Genomic DNA, 19645 nt, shown 5'->3' on the forward strand with positions numbered 1-19645 from the left:
CACTGCCTTTGAGGGACCAACTGTACCATACGGGCCCTCTCAAGTGCAACAAACCACTTGTTAATGACATCCCCCTCCTTGTAAGGGGGGACAATTTTGTGCAGGTTTCTTGAATCTGTTTCTCTTACAGGATGACTATCAAGAACACTGCTGCTGCCACCATGGGGAACTAACCCCAACTTCTGTCTTTTCCTCTCTACATCTAGAGATTGCCTGTCTAAGGCTAACTGCTGCAGTCTCAGCTTCAGTTTTAACCTCTTCCAACCCCAGCTTTCTGAGTTCCCTGTCTAGGGTGTTATCCTCAGGGTGGGAGGCTTGGGAATGCTCTGACACAAAGGTGATGTGGGAATTGGCAGAAGTGGACCTGTGTCTAACTGGCTGAACTCTAGTTACCTGGCCTTTTGGAGTGAAAGGTGTCCTACTGATGTGTGACTCTCTCCCACTACCAGCTTCACTAGATGGCCTGTTAGCTGACAGGTCTTTGAAGGAACCCTCCCCAGAGTCCTAAGGGCCCTCCCCTGATTCTACCTGGGTACCCTCCTCCTCTACCTCCTGATCCTGGGATGGGCCAGACTGGTTCTGGTCACTTTCTAGAAGAAGTCTAAGGAGAAGATCTTTGGTAGGGTTCTTACCAATACCTAAACTTCTTTCTATGCAGAGACCCCTCAAACTTTTAAAGTTTAAATTGCCATAAGTTGTCTGGACAACTTTGGGAGGGGCCTCTACAACAGACATATTTGCAAGAAAGAGTTTAGGATAGAGAGAAAAAAGTTTAGAAACTTTTAAAGGAAAGAGAAAAACTTTTTCAAACATTTCAAAACGTTTAGAAACTTTTTTGAACGTTTTCAGAAAGAGTTAGACTGTTTAGGTTAACTGTGTATATTTTTAAGTATTTGGAATATGTTTTGTCTTATGAAAAGCACTAATGACAAAGTGGTAAAACCGTTACAATTACTTATCCCACCGCTGCACCACCAATGTAGGAGGCTGGCCTGGCTTATAGTGGGTACCTGATGGTACATACACCGTGTGCCAGGTCCAGTTATCCCTTATTAGTAGATTAGTAGTGTTCTAGCAGCTTAGGCTGATAGAGGTAGCTATAGCAGAGCAGCTTATATCATGTAGGTACTATGTCACAAGAAACACAATACTCAGGGTTACTAAAAATAAAGGTACTTTATTTTAGTGACAATGTGCCAAAAATATCTCAGAGGATATACTCCATTAGGAGGTAAGTAAAATACACAAAATATACACACAAACCAAAATCAGGTAAGTAAAACAGTCAGAAAGTAGTACAAACACTAGTAAGTAGGATGCAATAGGCCTATACGCAACACAAACCATATACTCTGAAAGTGGAATGCCAACCACGAATGGACCCCTAGGCTAGTGTAGTGTGTAGAGGGTCGCTGGGAGTGTAAGAAAACACTAAGGGTGTCCAAGATTCCTGTAGGAGGCTGGCCTGGCTTGTAGTGGGTACCAAGGGGTACTTACACTCTGTACCAGGTCCAGTTATCCCTTATTAGTGTAGAAGAGGTGTTTCTAGCAGCTTAGGCTGATAGAAGGAAGCTATAGCAGAGCAGCTTAGGCTGAACTAGGAGACATGCAAAGCTCCAACTATACCACTGGTGTCATATGCACAATATCATAAGAAATCACAATACACAGATATACTAAAAATAAAGGTACTTTATTTTTATGGCAATATGCCAAAAGTATCTCAGTGAGTACCCTCAGTATGAGGATACCAACTATACACAAGATATATGTACACAATACCAAAAATATGCAGTAATAGCAAAAGGAAGTAATGCAAGCAGTTTATAGTTACAATAGATTGCAATAGGAGCACATAGATATAGGGGCAACACAAACCATATACTCCAAAAGTGGAATGCGAATAACGTATGGACCCCAAACCTATGTGAGCTTGTAGAGGGTCGCTGGGACTGTAAGAAAACAGTGAGGGTTAGAAAAATAGCCCACCCCAAGACCCTGAAAAGTAGGTGCAAAGTGCACCAATATTCCCAAGAGAGCACAGAAGTCGTGATAGGGGAATTCTGCAAGGAAGACCAACACCAGCAATGCAACCAAAGTGGATTTCCGGATGAGAGTACCTGTGGAACAAGGGGACCAAGTCCAAGAGTCGCGACAAAGTTGAGATTGGGCAGATGCCCAAGAAATGCCAGCTGAGGGTGCAAAGGAGCTGCCACCGGATGGTAGAAGCTGTGGATTCTGAAAGAACGAAGAGGGCTAGAAACTTTCCCTTTGGAGGATGGATGTCCCATGTTGTGTAGAAGCTTGCAGAGGTGTTCCGACGCAAAAAGACCGCAAACAAGCCTTGCTAGCTGCAAGCGTCGTGGTTAGGGTTTTTGGATGCTACTGTGGCCCAGGAGGGACCAGGATGTGGCCACTTGGATGAAGAGACAGAGGGGGCGGCCAGCAAGTCAGGGAGCCCTCACAGAAGCAGGCAGCACCCGCAGAAGTGCCAGAACAGGCACTACAAAGAGGAGTGAACTGGAGCTCACCCGAAGACACAAAAGGGAGTCCCACGACGCCGGAGGACAACTCAGGAGGTTGTGCACTGCAGGTTAGAGTGTCGGGGACCCAGGATTGGCTGTGCATGAAGGAAATCCTGGAAGAGTACACAGGAGCCAGAGCAGCCGCAAATCATGCAGTACCCAGCAATGCAGTCTAGCGTGGGGCGGCAAGGACTTACCGCCACCAAACGTGGACTGAACAGTCACTGGACTGTGGGAGTCACTTGGACAGAGTTGCTGAGTTCCAGGGACCACGCTCGTCGTGCTGAGAGGGGACCCAAAGGGCCGGTGATGCAGTCTTTTGTTGCCTGCGGTTGCAGGGGGAAGATTCCGTCGACCCACGGGAGATTTCTTCAGAACTCCTAGTGCAGAGAGGAGGCAGGCTACCCATAGAGCATGCACCACCAGGAAACAGTCGAGAAGACGGCAGGATCAGCGATACAAGGTTGCAGTAGTCGTCTTTGCTACTTCGTTGCGGTTTTGCAGGCGTCCTGAGCAGTCAGCGGTCGATCCTTTGGCAGAAGGTGAAGAAGGAGATGCAGAGGAACTCTGGTGAGCTCTTCCATTCGGTATCTGAAGAAGGAGGAAGGAGGATAGGCTAGCAACACAGGTAAGAGCCTATCAGGAGGAGTCTCTGACGTCACCTGCTGGCACTGGCCACTCAGAGCAGTCCAGTGTTCCAGCTGAGTACCGCGTGATATGCAGCTGCTCCGGCTCCTGTGCACTCTTCCAGGATTTCCTTTGTGCACAGCCAAGCCTGGGTCCCCGACACTCTAACCTGCAGTGCACAACCTTCTGAGTTGTCCTCCGGCGTCGTGGGACTCCCTTTTCTGACTTCGGGTGGACTCCGGTTCACTCCTCTTCTAAGTGCCTGATGCTGTACTTATGCGGGTGCTGCCTGCTTCTGTGAGGGCTCCCTGACTTGCTAGGCGCCCCCTCTGTCTCCTCATCCAAGTGGCGACATCCTGGTCCCTCCTGGGCTACAGCAGCATCCAAAAACCCTAACCGCGACCCTTGCAGCTAGCAAGGCTTGTTTGCGGTCTTTCTGCGTGGGAACACCTCTGCAAGCTTCTTCACGACATGGGACATCCATCCTCCAAAGGGGAAGTTCCTAGTCCTCTTCGACCAAGCTTCTTCCATCCGGTGGCAGTTTCCTTGCACCCTCAGCTGGCATTTCCTGGGCTCCTGCCCACTCTCGACACTGTTGCGACACTTGGACTTGGTCCCCTTGTCTTACAGGTACTCAGGTCCGGAAATCCACTGTTGTTGCTTTGCTGGTGTTGGTTTTCCTTGCAGAATCCCCCTATCACGACTTCTGTGCTCTCTGGGGGTTGTAGGTGCACTTTACACCTACCTTACAGGGTCTTGGGGTAGGCTATTTTTTCTAACCCTCACTGTTTTCTTACAGTCCCAGCGACCCTCTACAAGCTCACATAGGTTTGGGGTCCATTCGTGGTTCGCATTCCACTTTTGGAGCATATGGTTTGTGTTGCCCCTATACCTATGTGCTCCTATTGCAATCTACTGTAACTTTACATTGCTTGCATTACTTCGTTTTGCTATTAGATACTTTTGGCATATTGTCATAAAAATAAAGTACCTTTATTTTTAGTATATCTGTGTATTGTGGCTTTTCTTATGATATTGTGCATATGACACCAGTGGTATAGTAGGAGCTTTGCATGTCTCCTAGTTCAGCCTAAGCTGCTCTGCTATAGCTACCTTCTATCAGCCTAAGCTGCTAGAAACACCTCTTCTACACTAATAAGGGATAACTGGACCTGGCACAAGGTGTAAGTACCTCTGGTACCCACTACAAGCCAGGCCAGCCTCCTTCAGTGACTCTCTTGCATTCCATTTTTTTAGTATATGGTTTGTGCTCCCCCTTGGTCCATTATTCTCTTTTGCGTTTTACACTATTTGCACTATTTTCTAACTATTCTTATGCCTATTTCTGACAATTAGTGTATCTATCTTGTGTATTACTTACCTCCTAGGGGAGTATTGCCTCTATAGTATTTTAGTGTTGTGTTACCATAATAAAGTACCTTTATTTCTTCTGTCAAGGGGAAATTAGTGCAGGTGTTCACGGACAACACCACCTCCATATGGTACTGCAACAAGCAGGGCAGAGTGGGGTTGTAGACCCTTTGTCAAGAGGCTTTGCGTCTCTGGACATGGCTGGAACAGCAGGGCATTACCCCGGTAGTTCAACACATGGCTGGTTCTCTGAACGCCAGGGCAGACTAACTCAGACGTTGATGCCTAGTGGATCACGAGTGGTGTATACCTTCAGAGGCTGCACAAGGACTCTTTCAGCAGGTTTCCTCCCTGGTTAGATTTGTTTGCCTCCTGAAGAGATTGTGCAATGTCAGCAGTTTTTCGTGTTGCAGTTTCCAAGGCGGCTATCATGCTGAGACGCTTGAAGTAGCAATAACATCTGCCCGGAAGGTGAGTGAGCTGCATGCTTTGTCATCCAAACCTTTGTATCTTATGGTATTACCAGACAAGGTGGTGCTTTGCACCCGGACCTCTTTCCTACCTAAGGTTGTGACTCCATTCCATTTGGGACAATCGGTCACCCTGTCCACCTTTTATGCTCCTCCTCATCCCTCTAAGGAAGAGGAGCAACTCCACCGTCTGGACCCAAAAAGAGCATTGTCATTCTACCTTGACCACATAAAAGAGTTCCAAGTGGACAACCAACTCTTCATGGATTATATGGGAGCTAAAAAAGGTCAGGCAGTCCAGAACCATTCCATTTCACGCTGGGTTGTTCTCTGTATTAACATCTCTGCTATGCCGTGGCTAAGAAGCAGCCTCCTGGGGGCTTATGGGCCCTTTTCACCAGGGGGAAAGCTGCAACCACTGAGTTAACTCATGGAGTGCCAGTCCTGAATATCTGCCAAGAAGCATTGTGGGCATCCCTGTACATGTTTGCAAACCACTACTGTCTGGACGGTCTGGTCCGCAGAGACGGGCAGTTCGCCTGTTCAGTACTGGAGGACTTCTTAGTTTAGTAAAATTTGTTTGCAGTCCACCACCAGGATGGTATGACTTGGGTACCTATTTCTAAATTAAGGAATCTGCAGGTAGAACTCTATCAGATGAACATTACTTATCTTTGCTAACGGATTATCTAGTAGAGACACTATCTAGCTACAGATTGCTTATAGACCCACGCATGCATCCCCGTTCTGCAGACAGATTTCAAGGGCTAAGGTTGTTTACCTTTCAGGGCCCTAGTTTGGACACACACTCGTTAGTTCACTTCATGGCTCTGTGATCCTGGCGTGGAAAGTTGTAAAAAGTAACTGACATCTGCATGCCTGGGTGGCACCTATATAGGTGACTGCGGCGTGATTTCCAGTGCCAACGATGCTGACAATGCCACGCAGAACCAACCAAAGAAACGCAGCAGTTTGCAGGGTTACTGCTCATGCAAAAGTTTACAGATCTAGTCAGATGACTGGGAAATTCAAAGGTAAGGAATCTTCAGCTAGATATTGTCTCTTCCAAATAATGTGTTACTGAACGTAAGTAACTTGTCAATTTGTATCATTCTTTTGCTAAATACATATTTATACATATGGATATAAATTTGTTTTGTTTGTGTTTTACAGGAGAGACGAAAATTTGGACCTTTAGGCTGGAATATTCCATATGAATTTAACTCAGCTGATTTCACTTCAAGTGTTCAGTTTGTGCAGAATCATCTCGATGAAATTGACGTAAAGAAAGTGAGTGTTTTAATGCCTATACATCTACATGTGGCAATGGTTATAGCAAGGCTTTTGCTATGCGCTCTGGGCAAACGTATTTTTGCATAGCATCAATTGTGTAACATTAGACTTCCACCTTGTTTCCCCATCAATCACCATGCAAAACTGGCTTTTAGATTTTACTCAGATGTTATTCAACTAACAAGAGTGACCATTCATCTAATTTTACCACTCTACTGGTTAAAAGAAAAGCCTAGTTTTAGAACTTCTAAAATGTATTTTATTTGCAACCATTTGAATCATTGCCATGCGAGTATCATCAGAGATTTACATTTGATCTGTTTCTCCTCTCCGTCAATCCCAGGTCACCGTATTCCAACCTGCCAAGTAATAACTACATTTCTAATGAGTTTCAGAGGAAAAGAAATGGTGTATTGGCACCTGGTTTACTGTTATATAGGCTGTTGTTGTTAGTTTTAGGTTGAGTGTTCCCCTGCAGGATGAACTATTGGTTAGTTGGCGGCTTCTTTCTGTGATTCAATGGACTCAACCTTAACGACTTGTGCCTCTGTAAGGTGTACATTGCACACAGACATCCACTAATGAAGAACACACTCAAAACTCACCCTTGTGTACAATGGTCTCTAAGCCATTCAATTACTTTATGTCACATCACAAACTGCCGCAAGGATACATATTAGTATAGCTTTTATAGAAATGATCCAGTAAGTTAAGAATACAGAATTATGCCATTTATGATTCTGTTGTGAAAACCTAAATAAAGTGATGTGTTCTACAACACTGTAGAGAACTCAAAGGTAATGATGTCCTGCAAAAGTAGGAGAGGAACGAGGAACATTGAGGTGAGTGGGTCACTGTAATGCCCCTCTAAATCCAAGGTGTTAACTTGTTGCGTGTGGTTACCATTTATTTTGTTTTTGACTAATAGTTCTGAGAAGACCCACAACATTGAAACAGCATGTATTACAGCCACCAACAACATGTGATTCATTCTAGACTGAGGAGAAACAGTGGCCCTCATCCTGCTCAACCTTGCAGTGGCCTTCAACACTGTCTCCCATAAAACCCTTAATAGCAGATTCCACAAGATTTGCACACAGGATCAGCTCTCAAATGGATCTGTTTCTTCCTCACAGGAAGAACCCAAAGGTCAGGCTGTCACCCTTCATATCAGACCAAGAAATTGATATGCCGAGTCTCACTGGGATCGTCACTCAGCCCTACCCTTTTCTAGCTATTTATGACACTGTTTGCTAACATCATCTCATCACAAGACATTACCATCATCTCCTATGCCAATGATACCCAACTCATCCTCTACCTGACAGATAAGAAAGCCACTACCAGAACTAACTTCACCAACTGCATGACCATGACAGCAGACTGGATGCTAACCAACTGCCTGCAGCTCAACTCTGAGAAGACAGAAGTACTGGTCTTCTGGATCAAGACCTCACCATGAAACTCCATGTGGTGACCCACACCCATAGACCATGCAAGAAATCTAGTGATCATCCTACATGACAAGCTCAACATGGCAGCTCAAGTCAACGCAGTGTTTACCTCCAGCTCTGGGCGGAGTTGTTATCACCTCTTCCAGGAAGGTTGGACATTCCAGGGCAGGAAGCTTCAAAGGACTAGCCACCTTTGTAATGTGACCCAGGTCTCTCCAGATAGCAGCGATGACCACGCCCCTTTCCTGACCCCACTGTTTGGCAGCAAGACAGGCGGGAAAATTAGTAGGAGGTGTGCCCACATCATGCCAGTACTAGCCCTAAGGGGGACCAGCTCATGTGGATAACACTTTCCAAATTCCTCCATCTTGTTGTGGACAGAATTAGTGTTCTAGGGTCAGGATTATCCCACTTCCCAATGGAAGTGGTCATATAGAGAGTGTAGTCACCCCAAAGGTAGGCAACCCATTGGCTGCTACCTGGCACTCCTTGTAACTCCCCTAAATTAAGTATTTAGGTGGCACCCCTGTGAAGGAAAGTAGCCTATTTCTAGCATGGTTACTCCCAATTTTGGCATGTTTGTCAGTGTGTTTGACTGTGTCTACTGGAATCATGCTAATCAGGACCCAGGTAGTTATGCCCTCTCCCTTAAATTTGGTTGTTGGATACTGTTAACACAGTATTTCACCCACAATTGGCATACTGGTGCCCCCTTATAAGTCCCTAGTATATGGTACCTAGGTACCCAGGGCATTGGGGTTCCAGGGGATCCCTGTGGACTGCAGCATATATTCTTCCACCCATAGGGAGCCCATGCAAAAGCTTCTGCAGGACTGCTATTGCAGCCTGTGTGAAAGGGTGCATGCACCCTTTCACTGCCATTTACACTGCACCAGGTGACTTATAAGTCATCCCTATAGCAGACCCTCTAGCCCTAAAAGCAGGGTGCAAAGTACCTGTGTGTGAGGGCACCCATGCACTAGCAGAGGTGCCCCCACGACCTCCAGAACTATTTTCTTGGACTTCGTGAGTGTTGGGATGCCATTTTATGCGTGTACTGGACAAAGGTCACTACCTATGTCCAGCTACATAATTGTAACTCCGAACATAGGCATGTTTGGTATCAAACATGTTGGAATCACCTCATGGCTTTTGCAAGCATTGGTTGTATGATTCCATGCACTCTGGGAGCTCCTTAGAGGACCAGAAGGGGGGTAACCAAGCTAGAAAGAGGCTACTTTCTTTTACTTTTGCAAAGGATGAAGGATACTGACGATGTTCAAGGATACTGTGTATGTGATGCAGTTGTAAGGGCTCTCACTGCGACTATTCCTCTGTCCACTGTCCACAGGGACAATGAGTGGATCCTGGTCACAGGGTTGATGTCCTCAAAGTCCTCTCATTGCTGGCAGAAGTCCAGTCTCCACTAGACTACCTGTCGCCCAGCATCGTAGTCATGGCGAATCCCTCCTTAGTCAATAGTTCATCCTCTGTGGAATCCTGCTCCACTCGATGCACATCTGGGCTTAACGAACTTGGGTGCTTCGGGTCCTAATCCCTGGTGCTGCATCGTGGCAGTTGGTGGCGGGCTGAAGTCTTTGGGTCACCAACTTGCCCCAGCAGGCTTCTTCAGCTGTTTTGTCCCTGGTTTAACCCTGTGGTGCGAACAGGAGGCCAGTCAGATGGCCCTCAGATTCTTGTGGCTTTGGTTGGGGTCTGAAGACAACTTCTCCTTGAGCACGACATGGCAGGCACAGTCCCTTTCCTTTGCTAGCCACCAGGTGCAACAGGTAAAGTATCCAATGGTGCAGCCTCTCTTTGCTGGTTGTGGGAGACTGGCACTTTGTTGCAGTACCCCCCCAAAACTTTTTGCCTGGTTTCTGGATGCAACTTGGACTGGAGTGCACTGGTTCCCCGTGGTAGTGTTCTTTCCCTAAAACATTTTAAAGGTAATTGGAAACACCTTTAGCTACCACTATAAGTCCCTATTAAAAGGTACTTAGGTACTCAGGGCATGGAGTACTAAAGGTAGGCCCCTTAGGGCAGCAGCACTGATTGTGCCATGCTCTGGGCCGTGCATCAAGCACACTGCCATTACAGGCTGAGTGTCCTGGTGCAAACCTAAAACACAAACTTGACATGGCACACTACCTGTGTGCCCTGTCCACCAAACACTGCATTTACTATGGGTAAGACACCACTCTGGCAGGCCATACAGCGCTAAGGCAGGGTGCTCCATAATATGTGTGAGGGGATAGCTGCATGAGCAGTATGCCCCCACTGTGTCCTTGCCAAACCTGGGACATAGTGAGTGAACAGTGCAGACATTTTATTACATGTACTGGCGTCAGGTCAACACGAGTTTCACAGCTACGTGATGGCTACTCTAAACCCTGGGTTGTTTGGTATCAAACAAGTCAGAATGATAAATCTAAACTGGTGCCAGTTTTGGATTTATCCCTAAATGTACCCAGGGGTCACCTTAGAGGTCCACCCTGCAATTGTTAACTATCCGTGCATTGTTGCGGATTGGTTCCATCCAGCATGCCGCCTCCAGACAGCCAATATACAAAACTTGGGGGAGAGCCCTGTCTCTCTGGTTTGTAAACCAATGCCCTTCCTGGGTGGAGGGGCTAACACCCACTCTTTCAGGGATATCCACTGCCCTGGCGGTGAGCTTCAAGGGGCTACTGCCCTTGAAACTGGACCCCCAGGCCTGCTGCTAACAGCAGATGGCCATCCCCCTTTGCAATCCTCCACTTTTGGTGGGAGCAAAGTCAGGAAACCACACAAAGGGTAGGAGGAGTGGCTTCACCTGACATGTACCACCCCCAAGGTGTTGCCTGCAAAATGGAACCTGCATTTAATTTTCCTCCATCTTGGTCACTATTGTGGGTGTAGCCACTCAAAGGTAAGTGTTCCATTGGACACTACCAGGTTCCCCCTGTAGGAGGCTGGCCTGGCTTATAGTGGGTACCTGATGGGACTTACACCTTGTGCCAGGTCCAGTTAGCCCTTATTAGTAGATTAGTAGTGTTCTTGCAGCTTAGGCTGACAGAGGTAGCTATAGCAGAGCATCTTAGGCTGAACTAGGAGACATGCAAAACTTCTACTATACCACTTATATCATAAAGCACTATATCATAAGAAACACAATAGTCAGAGTTACTAAAAATAAAGGTACTTTATTTTAGTGACAATATGCCAAAAGTATCTCAGAGGATATACTCCCTTAGGAGGTAAGTAAAATACACAAAATATACACACAAACCAAAATCAGGTAAGTAAACAGTTAGAAAAGTAGTGTAAACACTGTAGATTACAATAGGATGCAATAGGACACAATAGTCCTAGGGGCAACACAAACCATATACTCCAAAAGTAGAATGCGAACCACGAATGGACCCCAGGCCTAGTGTAGTGTGTAGAGGGTCGCTGGGAGTGTAAGAAAACACTAAGGCCCATATTTATACTTTTTTAGCGCCGCATTTGTGCCACTTTTTGATGCAAAAACAGCGCAAACTTGCAAAATACAATAGTATTTTGCAGGTTTGCGCCACTTTTGCGTAAAAAAATGACACAATCGCTGCGCTAAAAAAGTATAAATATGGGCTTAAGTGTGAGAAAGTAGCCTCTTTCTAGCCTTGTTACCCCCACTTTTGGCCTGTTTGTGAGTGTATGTCAGGGTGTTTTCACTGTCTCACTGGGATCCTGCTAGCCAGGGCCCAGTGCTCATAGTGAAAACCCTATGTTTTCAGTATGTTTGTTATGTGTCACTGGGACCCTGCTAGTCAGGACCCCAGTGCTCATAAGTTTGTGGCCTATATGTATGTGTTCCCTGTGTGATGCCTAACTGTCTCACTGAGGCTCTGCTAACCAGAACCTCAGTGGTAATGCTCTCTCTTTACAAATTGTCACTAACAGGCTAGTGACCAATTTCACCAATTCATATTGGCATACTGGAACACCCTTATAATTCCCTAGTATATGGTACTGAGGTACCCAGGGTATTGGGGTTCCAGGAGATCCCTATGGGCTGCAGCATTTCTTTTGCCACCCATAGGGAGCTCTGACAATTCTTACACAGGCCTGCCACTGCAGCCTGAGTGAAATAATGTCCACGTTATTTCACAGCCATTTACCACTGCACTTAAGTAACTTATAAGTCACCTATATGTCTAACCTTTACCTGGTAAAGGTTGGGTGCTAAGTTACTTAGTGTGTGGGCAAATTCCCCGAACTTTGTGAGTGCGGAGACACCATTACACGCGTGCACTGTACATAGGTCACTAACTATGTACAGTGTCACAATGGTAACTCCGAACATGGCCATGTAACATGTCTAAGATCATGGAATTGTCACCCCAATGCCATTCTGGCATTGGGGAGACAATTCCATGATCCCCCGAGTCTCTAGCACAGACACGGGTACTGCCAAACTACCTTTCCCGGGGTTTCACTGCAGCTGCTGCTGCTCCCAACCCCTCAGACAGGTTTCTGCCCTCCTGGGGTCCAGCCAGGCTTGGCCCAGGAAGGCAGAACAAAGGTCTTCCTCAGAGAGAGGGTGTTACACCCTCTCCCTTTGGAAAAAGGTGTCAGGGCTGGGGAGGAGTAGCCTCCCCCAGCCTCTGGAAATGCTTTGATGGGCACAGATGGTGCCCATCTCTGCATAAGCCAGTCTACACCGGTTCAGGGATCTCCCAGCCCTGCTCTGGCGCGAAACTGGACAAAGGAAAGGGGAGTGACCACTTACCCTGACCTGCACCTCCCCTGGGAGGTGCCCAGAGCTCCTCCAGTGTGCTCCAGACCTCTGCCATGTTGGAAACAGAGGTGCTGCTGGCACACTGGACTGCTCTGAGTGGCCAGTGCCAGCAGGTGACGTCAGAGACTCCTGCTGATAGGCTCTTACCTGTGTTGCTAGCCTATCCTCCTTCCTAGGTAGCCAAACCTCCTTTTCTGGCTATTTAGGGTCTCTGCTTTGGGGAATTCTTTAGATAACGAATGCAAGAGCTCATCAGAGTTCCTCTGCATCTCTCTCTTCACCTTCTGCCAAGGAATCGACCGCTGACTGCTCTGGACGCCTGCAAAACCGCAACAAAGTAGCAAAGACGACTACTGCAACCTTGTATCGCTGATCCGGCTGTCTTCTCAACTTTTTTCCTGGTGGTGCATGCTGTGGGGGTAGTCTGCCTCCTCTCTGCACTAGAAGCTACGAAGAAATCTCCCGTGGGTCGACGGAATCTTCCCCCTGCAACCGCAGGCAACAAAAGACTGCATCACCGGTCCACTGGGTCCCCTCTCAGCACAACGAGTGTGGTCCCTGGAACTCAGCAACTCTGTCCAAGTGACTCCCACAGTCCAGTGACTCTTCAGTCCAAGTTTGGTGGAGGTAAGTCCTTGCCTCACCACGCTAGACTGCATTGCTGGGTACTGCGTGATTTGCAGCTGCTCCGGCTCCTGTGCACTCTTCCAGGATTTCATTTGTGCACAGCCAAGCCTGGGTCCCCGACACTCTAAACTTCAGTGCACAACCTCCTGAGTTGTCCTCCGGCGTCGTGGGATCTTCTTTTGTGACTTCGGGTGAGCTCCGGTTCACTCCTCTTCGTAGTGCCTGTTCCGGCACTTCTGCGGGTGCTGCCTGCTTCTGTGAGGGCTCCCTGTTATGCTGGGCGCCCCCTCTGTCTCCTCACGCAATTGGCGACATCCTGGTCCCTCCTGGGCCACAGCAGCATCCAAAAACCCTAACCGCAACCCTTGCAGCAAGGCTTGTTTGCGGTCTTTCTGCGTGGGAACACCTCTGCAAGCTTCTTCACGACGTGGGACATCCATCCTCCAAAGGGGAAGTTCCTAGTCCTCTTCGTTCTTGCAGAACACCAAGCTTCTTCCACCCAGTGGCAGCTGCCTTGCACCCTCAGCTGGCATTTCCTGGGCTCCTGCCCACTCTCGACACTGTCGCAACTCTTGGACTTGGTCCCCTTGTCTTACAGGTACTCAGGTCCGGAAATCCACTGTTGTTGCATTGCTGGTGTTGGGTTTCCTTGCAGAATCCCCATATCACATCTTCTGTGCACTCTGGGGGTTGTAGGTGCACTTTACACCTACCTTACAGGGTCTTGGGGTAGGCTATTTTTCTAACCCTCACTGTTTTCTTACAGCCCCAGCGACCCTCTACAAGCTCACATAGGTTTGGGGTCCATTCGTGGTTCGCATTCCACTTTTGGAGTATATGGTTTGTGTTGCCCCTATAACTAAATAATAAAGTACCTTTATTTTTAGTATATCTGTGTGTTGTGTTTTCTTATGATATTGTGCATATGACACCAGTGGTATAGTAGGAGCTTTACATGTCTCCTAGTTCAGCCTAAGCTGCTTTGCCATAGCTACCTTCTATCAGTCTAACCTGCTAGAAACACCTCTTCTACACTAATAAGGGATAACTGGACCTGGCACAAGGTGTAAGTACCTCTGGTACCCACTACAAGCCAGGCCAGCCTCCTACATTAGGTGATCTAGTTTTTACCTCTGGAAGCCAACGTGTGTTTGCCTGGACCCTCTGCACAGTGTACCTAGTTTTGCACACTCCATAGAGGGCCAGCCTCCTACATTTGGTATATTAGAGGTGAGAAAAAGACTTTGCATTTGCTGATACCACTTTGTCAATTTTGTGAGCACACAGATAACTCTCCAAATTGTCTTTAGCTAATTATTATTATTATTATTATTTTTTCTTTAATTGGCTAGATAATTTTTGCAATTTTTTAAAATAATTGATAGTGCTCTGGTTAGGTCCCTACAACTCTAGCAAAAAGTTTTAAAAACCCTAACTTTAGTTGGACTATTTAAAAACGGGACTCTAAGGGGGTCATTCTGAGCTACCGCCGCCCGCCAAGCGGGAACCGCCAGAAGACCGTACCGCGGTCAAAAGACCGCGGCGGTCATTCTGGGTTTCCCACTGGGCTGGCGGGCGACCGCCGAAAGTCCGCCCGCCAGCCCAGCGGGAAACACCCTTCCCACGAGGACGCCGGCTCAGAATTGAGCCGGCGGAGTGGGAAGGTGCGACGGGTGCAGTTGCACCCGTCGCGAATTTCAGTGTCTGCTAGGCAGACACTGAAATTCATTTTGGGGCCCTCTTACGGGGGCACCTGCAGGGGCCCCGCGGCACCCCCTACCGCCATCCTGTTCCCGGCGGGAGAACCGCCAGGAACAGGATGGCGGTAGGGGGTGTCAGAATCCCCATGGCGGCGGAGCGCGCTCCGCCGCCATGGAGGATTCTCAAGGGCAGCGGAAAGTCGGCGGGACACCGCCGACTTCCCGTTTCTGGCCGCGGCTGAACCGCCGCGGTCAGAATGCCCAGCGGTGCACCGCCAGCCTGTTGGCGGTGCTACCGCGGTCGTTCGCCCTGGCGGTTTTTACCGCCAGGGTTAGAATGACCCCCTAAATTTCTAAAAAGGTCCCAACTTTAGTAAAGTAGCAATATCAGAAGTAGAGTCCAGAAACCAGGAGCTCGGCCTGGAACCTTTTGAGGCATATAGCTATGACCAATTAAAGAGACTCTGCAGAGTGTACAAAATTCATACTTGAAAGAACCCTAAAACAGAGAAACTTAGGTTTCTGGTGGCCCAGCATGAAAGAGATAACCCCCAGATGAAACAGAGGATGATGATGCATCTTTGGTGGATAAACACCCTGTGGAGAATGGAGATGGGGTTAGCTCCTCTTCCACCAGAAGCTCTAGAACACCAACAGAAACAGACCTGGACATTGCCAGGCTGACAAAGAGACTGGCATTAGAAAGACAGCTGTTGGAGATAGGAAAACAAAGAAAAGAGTTGGGCTCAGGACCCATCTCTGGTGGGAGCATACAAGTGTTGAGGGAGAAATCTTTCCACATTAAACTGCCAAAAGGAGTTGTCCCTCCCTTCACTGAAGAGAATAATATGGTAAAATGGTTTTCTGCCTTTGAAAGAGCCTGCATTGGGTGGGAAATTGAAAAGAAACATTGAGGCACACTGATGTGGGAGTTATTCTCAGGAAAGTGCATGGATAGGCCCCTGACAGTGAATGAGGCAGATTCTAAATCATATGACCTCATGAAGAGTACCCTGATTGAGGGCTTTGGATTTACAACTGAAGAGTGCAGAATAAAGTTCAGGGAGGCTCAAACAACCCAGAGCCAGACCTGGGTAGAATTTGTGGACTATTCAGTAAAAATGCTGGGTGTTTGGTTAGCTGGAAACAAGGTACACAATTATGATGGGCTGTATAACCTGTTCATGAAAGAGCATGTGCTCAGTAATTGTTTCAGTCAGTACGTAGACCTGTGCCCTGTATGCCGCCATGGTCTATATTGACATTCCCAGGCCCCGATCTCACAAATAATGCACACTCTACCACCCCGTTACTACTAAGCAATAAATATCAGATATTAAGTTCATTGTCTGATAATGACTGACTGGTAAGCAAGGAGGCTGTAGCCTGTGAGAGGACGAGGCTAAGGGCAAAGGAAATAACCAAACATAAGATGGATCCGAGCCCTAATAGGCTACTATTAGCCCAGCAGGACAAGGATGACATGGACATTAGGGATATAATATACAATGGGGATGGGGAACCAACTGAGTTAGCTCCAAATGCAGTAAATTATGGCAGGGAAGAATCAAGGAGTCAGGAACCTGTCAATAACACATGGGGCGCCATTATCTTGCTACATCGAATGTGCAGGGCATACGTGGCAAAACTGAGACCAAAGAATGGGATTCATTAATCAGTAAGCTAGATGTGCTTTTCAGCCAAGAAGCCTGGTGTACCTCACCTGCCTATGTGCACGGATTTACCACACACTCACTACCAGCTACACCATCACCATCTGGTAGGGCCAACAGGGGGCTCCTGGTGCTTATTTATAATAAACTCCCTGTAGTGGTTAAAAATACCTTTGTGGAGATCACACACTTTCAACTTTTGTGGCTTAAACACAAGAATAAGGTAGATATGGTCATAATTAACTACTATAATAACATCTTTGAAGTCACCCGATGTAGGGTTGCCCACGCCCTGAACCAAAGCCTAAACACGTTTTTTAAATTCATCAGCTCCAATCCCATTATTATTTGGGCCGGGCACTTTAATATCCAGCCATGCACACGCACCTCCCCCCAGTCCTGTGGATTTACTACCCCTTATGGGACAGGATTTGATAATTTTTGTCACAATGAGTATGGAGAAGTCCTTAATTTGATGCTGTCCACTTATGATTTAACGCTTATGGAACGGAAACACAGTGTTTGTGACTAAATTATTCCAACTCATAGGGGCCCCAACTCAACCTCCGTCATAGACCATATTATTTTGTCATCATCTGCACTAAATGGCAGTGATACACCCTATACTGTGCTGACCCTTCTTAGTGATCATGATCTGATTATCCTCCCCTACATCCTTCTGGGGGCCAAGGGATGTGTTCTATACTACCCCGAATCGGATCAAAGTGCACAGAACCACAGGGGTGAGACGAAAATGGGAAGACATTGTTGTAGGAGGCTGGACTGGCTTGTAGTGAGTACCAAGGGGTACTTGCACCTTGCACCAGGCCCAGTTATCCCTTATTAGTGTATAGGGTGTCTAGCAGCATAGGCTGATAGATAATGGTAGCTTAGCAGAGCAGCTTAGGCTAAACTAGGAGACGAGTGAAGCTCCTACAGTACCACTAGTGTCACTTGCACAATATCATAAGAAAACACAATACACAGATATACTAAAAATAAAGGTACTTTATTTTTATGACAATATGCCAAAGTACCTCAGAGTGTACCCTCAGTATGAGGATAGCAAATATACACAAGATATATGTACACAACACCAAAAATATGCAGTATAGTCTTAGAAAACAGTGCATACAATGTATAGTTACAATAGGATGCAATGGGGACACATAGGGATAGGGGCAACACAAACCATATACTCCAAAAGTGGAATGCGAACCACGAATGGACCCCAAACCTATGTGACCTTGTAGAGGGTCGCTGGGACTATTAGAAAATAGTAAGGGTTAGAAAAATAGCCCACCCCACGAACCTGAAAAGTGAGTGCAAAGTGCACTAAAGTTCCCCAAAGGACAAAGAAGTCGTGATAGGGGAATTCTGCAGGAAAGACACAAACCAGCAATGCAACAACGATGGATTTCCAGTCGAGGGTACCTGTGGAACAAGGGGACCAAGTCCAAAAGTCACAAGCAAGTCGGAGATGGGCAGATGCCCAGGAAATGCCAGCTGTGGGTGCAAAGAAGCTGCTACTGGACAGTAGACGCTGAGGATTAGCAGGAACGACAAGGGCTAGAGACTTCCCCTTTGGAGGATGGATCCCCCACGCCGTGGAGAGTCGTGCAGAAGTGTTTTCCCGCCAAAAGACCGCCAACAAGCCTTGCTGGCTGCAAATCGTGCGGTTAGGGTTTTTGGATGCTGCTGTGGCCCAGGAGGGACCAGGATGTCGCCAATTGTGTCTGGGGACAGAGGGGGCGTCGAGCAAGACAAGGAGCCCTCTCAAAAGCAGGCAGCACCCGCAGAAGTGCCAGAACAGGCACTACAAAGAAGAGTGAAACAGTGCTCACCCGAAGTCGCACAAAGGAGTCCCACGTCGCCGGAGGACAACTTAGAAAGTCGTGCAATGCAGGTTAGAGTGCCGTGGACCCAGGCTTGGCTGTGCACAAAGGATTTCTGCCGGAAGTGCACAGAGGCCGGAGTAGCTGCAAAAGTCGCGGTTCCCAGCAATGAAGTCTGGCGTGAGGAGGCAAGGACTTACCTCCACCAAACTTGGACTGAAGAGTCACTGGACTGTGGGAGTCACTTGGACACAGTTGATGGATTCAAGGGACCTCGTTCGTCGTGCTGAGAGGAGACCCAGGGGACCGATGATGCAGTTCTTTGGTGCCTGCGGTAGCAGGGGGACGATTAAGTCGACCCACAGGAGATTTCTTCAGAGCTTCTAGTGCAGAGAGGAGGCAGACTACCCCCACAGCATGCACCACCAGGAAAACAGTCGAGAAGGCGGCAGGATCAGCGTTACAGAGTTGCAGTAGTCGTCTTTGCTACTTTGTTGCAGTTTTGCAGGCTTCCAGCGCGGTCAGTAGTCGATTCCTTGGCAGAAGGTGAAGAGAGAGATGCAGAGGAACTCTGATGAGCTCTTGCATTCATTATCTAAGGAATCCCCAGAGACAGAGACCCTAAATAGCCAGAAAAGAGGGTTTGGCTACCTAGGAGAGAGGATAGGCTAGCAACACCTGAAGGAGCCTATCAGAAGGAGTCTCTGACGTCACCTGCTGGCCCTGGCCATTCAGAGCAGTCCAGTGTGCCAGCAGCACCTCTGTTTCCAAGATAGCAGAGGTCTGGAGCACACTGGAGGAGCTCTGGGCACCTCCCAGGGGAGGTGCAGGTCAGGGGAGTGGTCACTCCCCTTTCCTTTGTCCAGTTTCGTGCCAGAGTAGGGCTAAGGGGTCCCTGAACCGGTGTAGACTGGCTTATGCAGAAATGGGCACCATGTGTGCCCATGAAAGCATTTCCAGAGGCTGGGGGAGGCTACTCCTCCCCTGCCTTCACACCATTTTCCAAAGGGAGAGGGTGTAACACCCTCTCTCAGAGGAAGTCCTTTGTTCTGCCATCCTGGGACGAGCCTGGCTGGACCCCAGGAGGGCAGAAACCTGTCTGAGGGGTTGGCAGCAGCTGCAGTGAAACCCCTGAAAAGGCAGTTTGGCAGTACCAGGGTCTGTGCTACAGACCACTGGGATCATGGGATTGTGCCAACTATGCTAGGATGGCATAGAGGGGGCAATTCCATGATCATAGACATGTTACATGGCCATATTCGGAGTTACCATTGTGAAGCTACACATAGTTAGTGTCCTATGCGTAGT

General features: G+C 47.8%; 1 protein-coding gene across 1 annotated transcript in view; it reads left to right on the forward strand.

Moving 5' to 3' along the window:
* The window catches only part of DNAH8 (dynein axonemal heavy chain 8), a 9979189-nt gene that overhangs the window by 9304325 nt on the left and 655219 nt on the right, over positions 1-19645 (forward strand). Inside the window, exon 83 of the mRNA XM_069236651.1 lies at positions 6167-6283. Within this exon, the coding sequence (XP_069092752.1) occupies positions 6167-6283 (117 nt within the window). The remainder of the gene's footprint in view (positions 1-6166; positions 6284-19645) is intronic.

This window comes from Pleurodeles waltl, chromosome 5 (genome assembly GCF_031143425.1).
Source record: "Pleurodeles waltl isolate 20211129_DDA chromosome 5, aPleWal1.hap1.20221129, whole genome shotgun sequence".
Lineage (NCBI taxonomy): Eukaryota > Metazoa > Chordata > Amphibia > Caudata > Salamandridae > Pleurodeles > Pleurodeles waltl.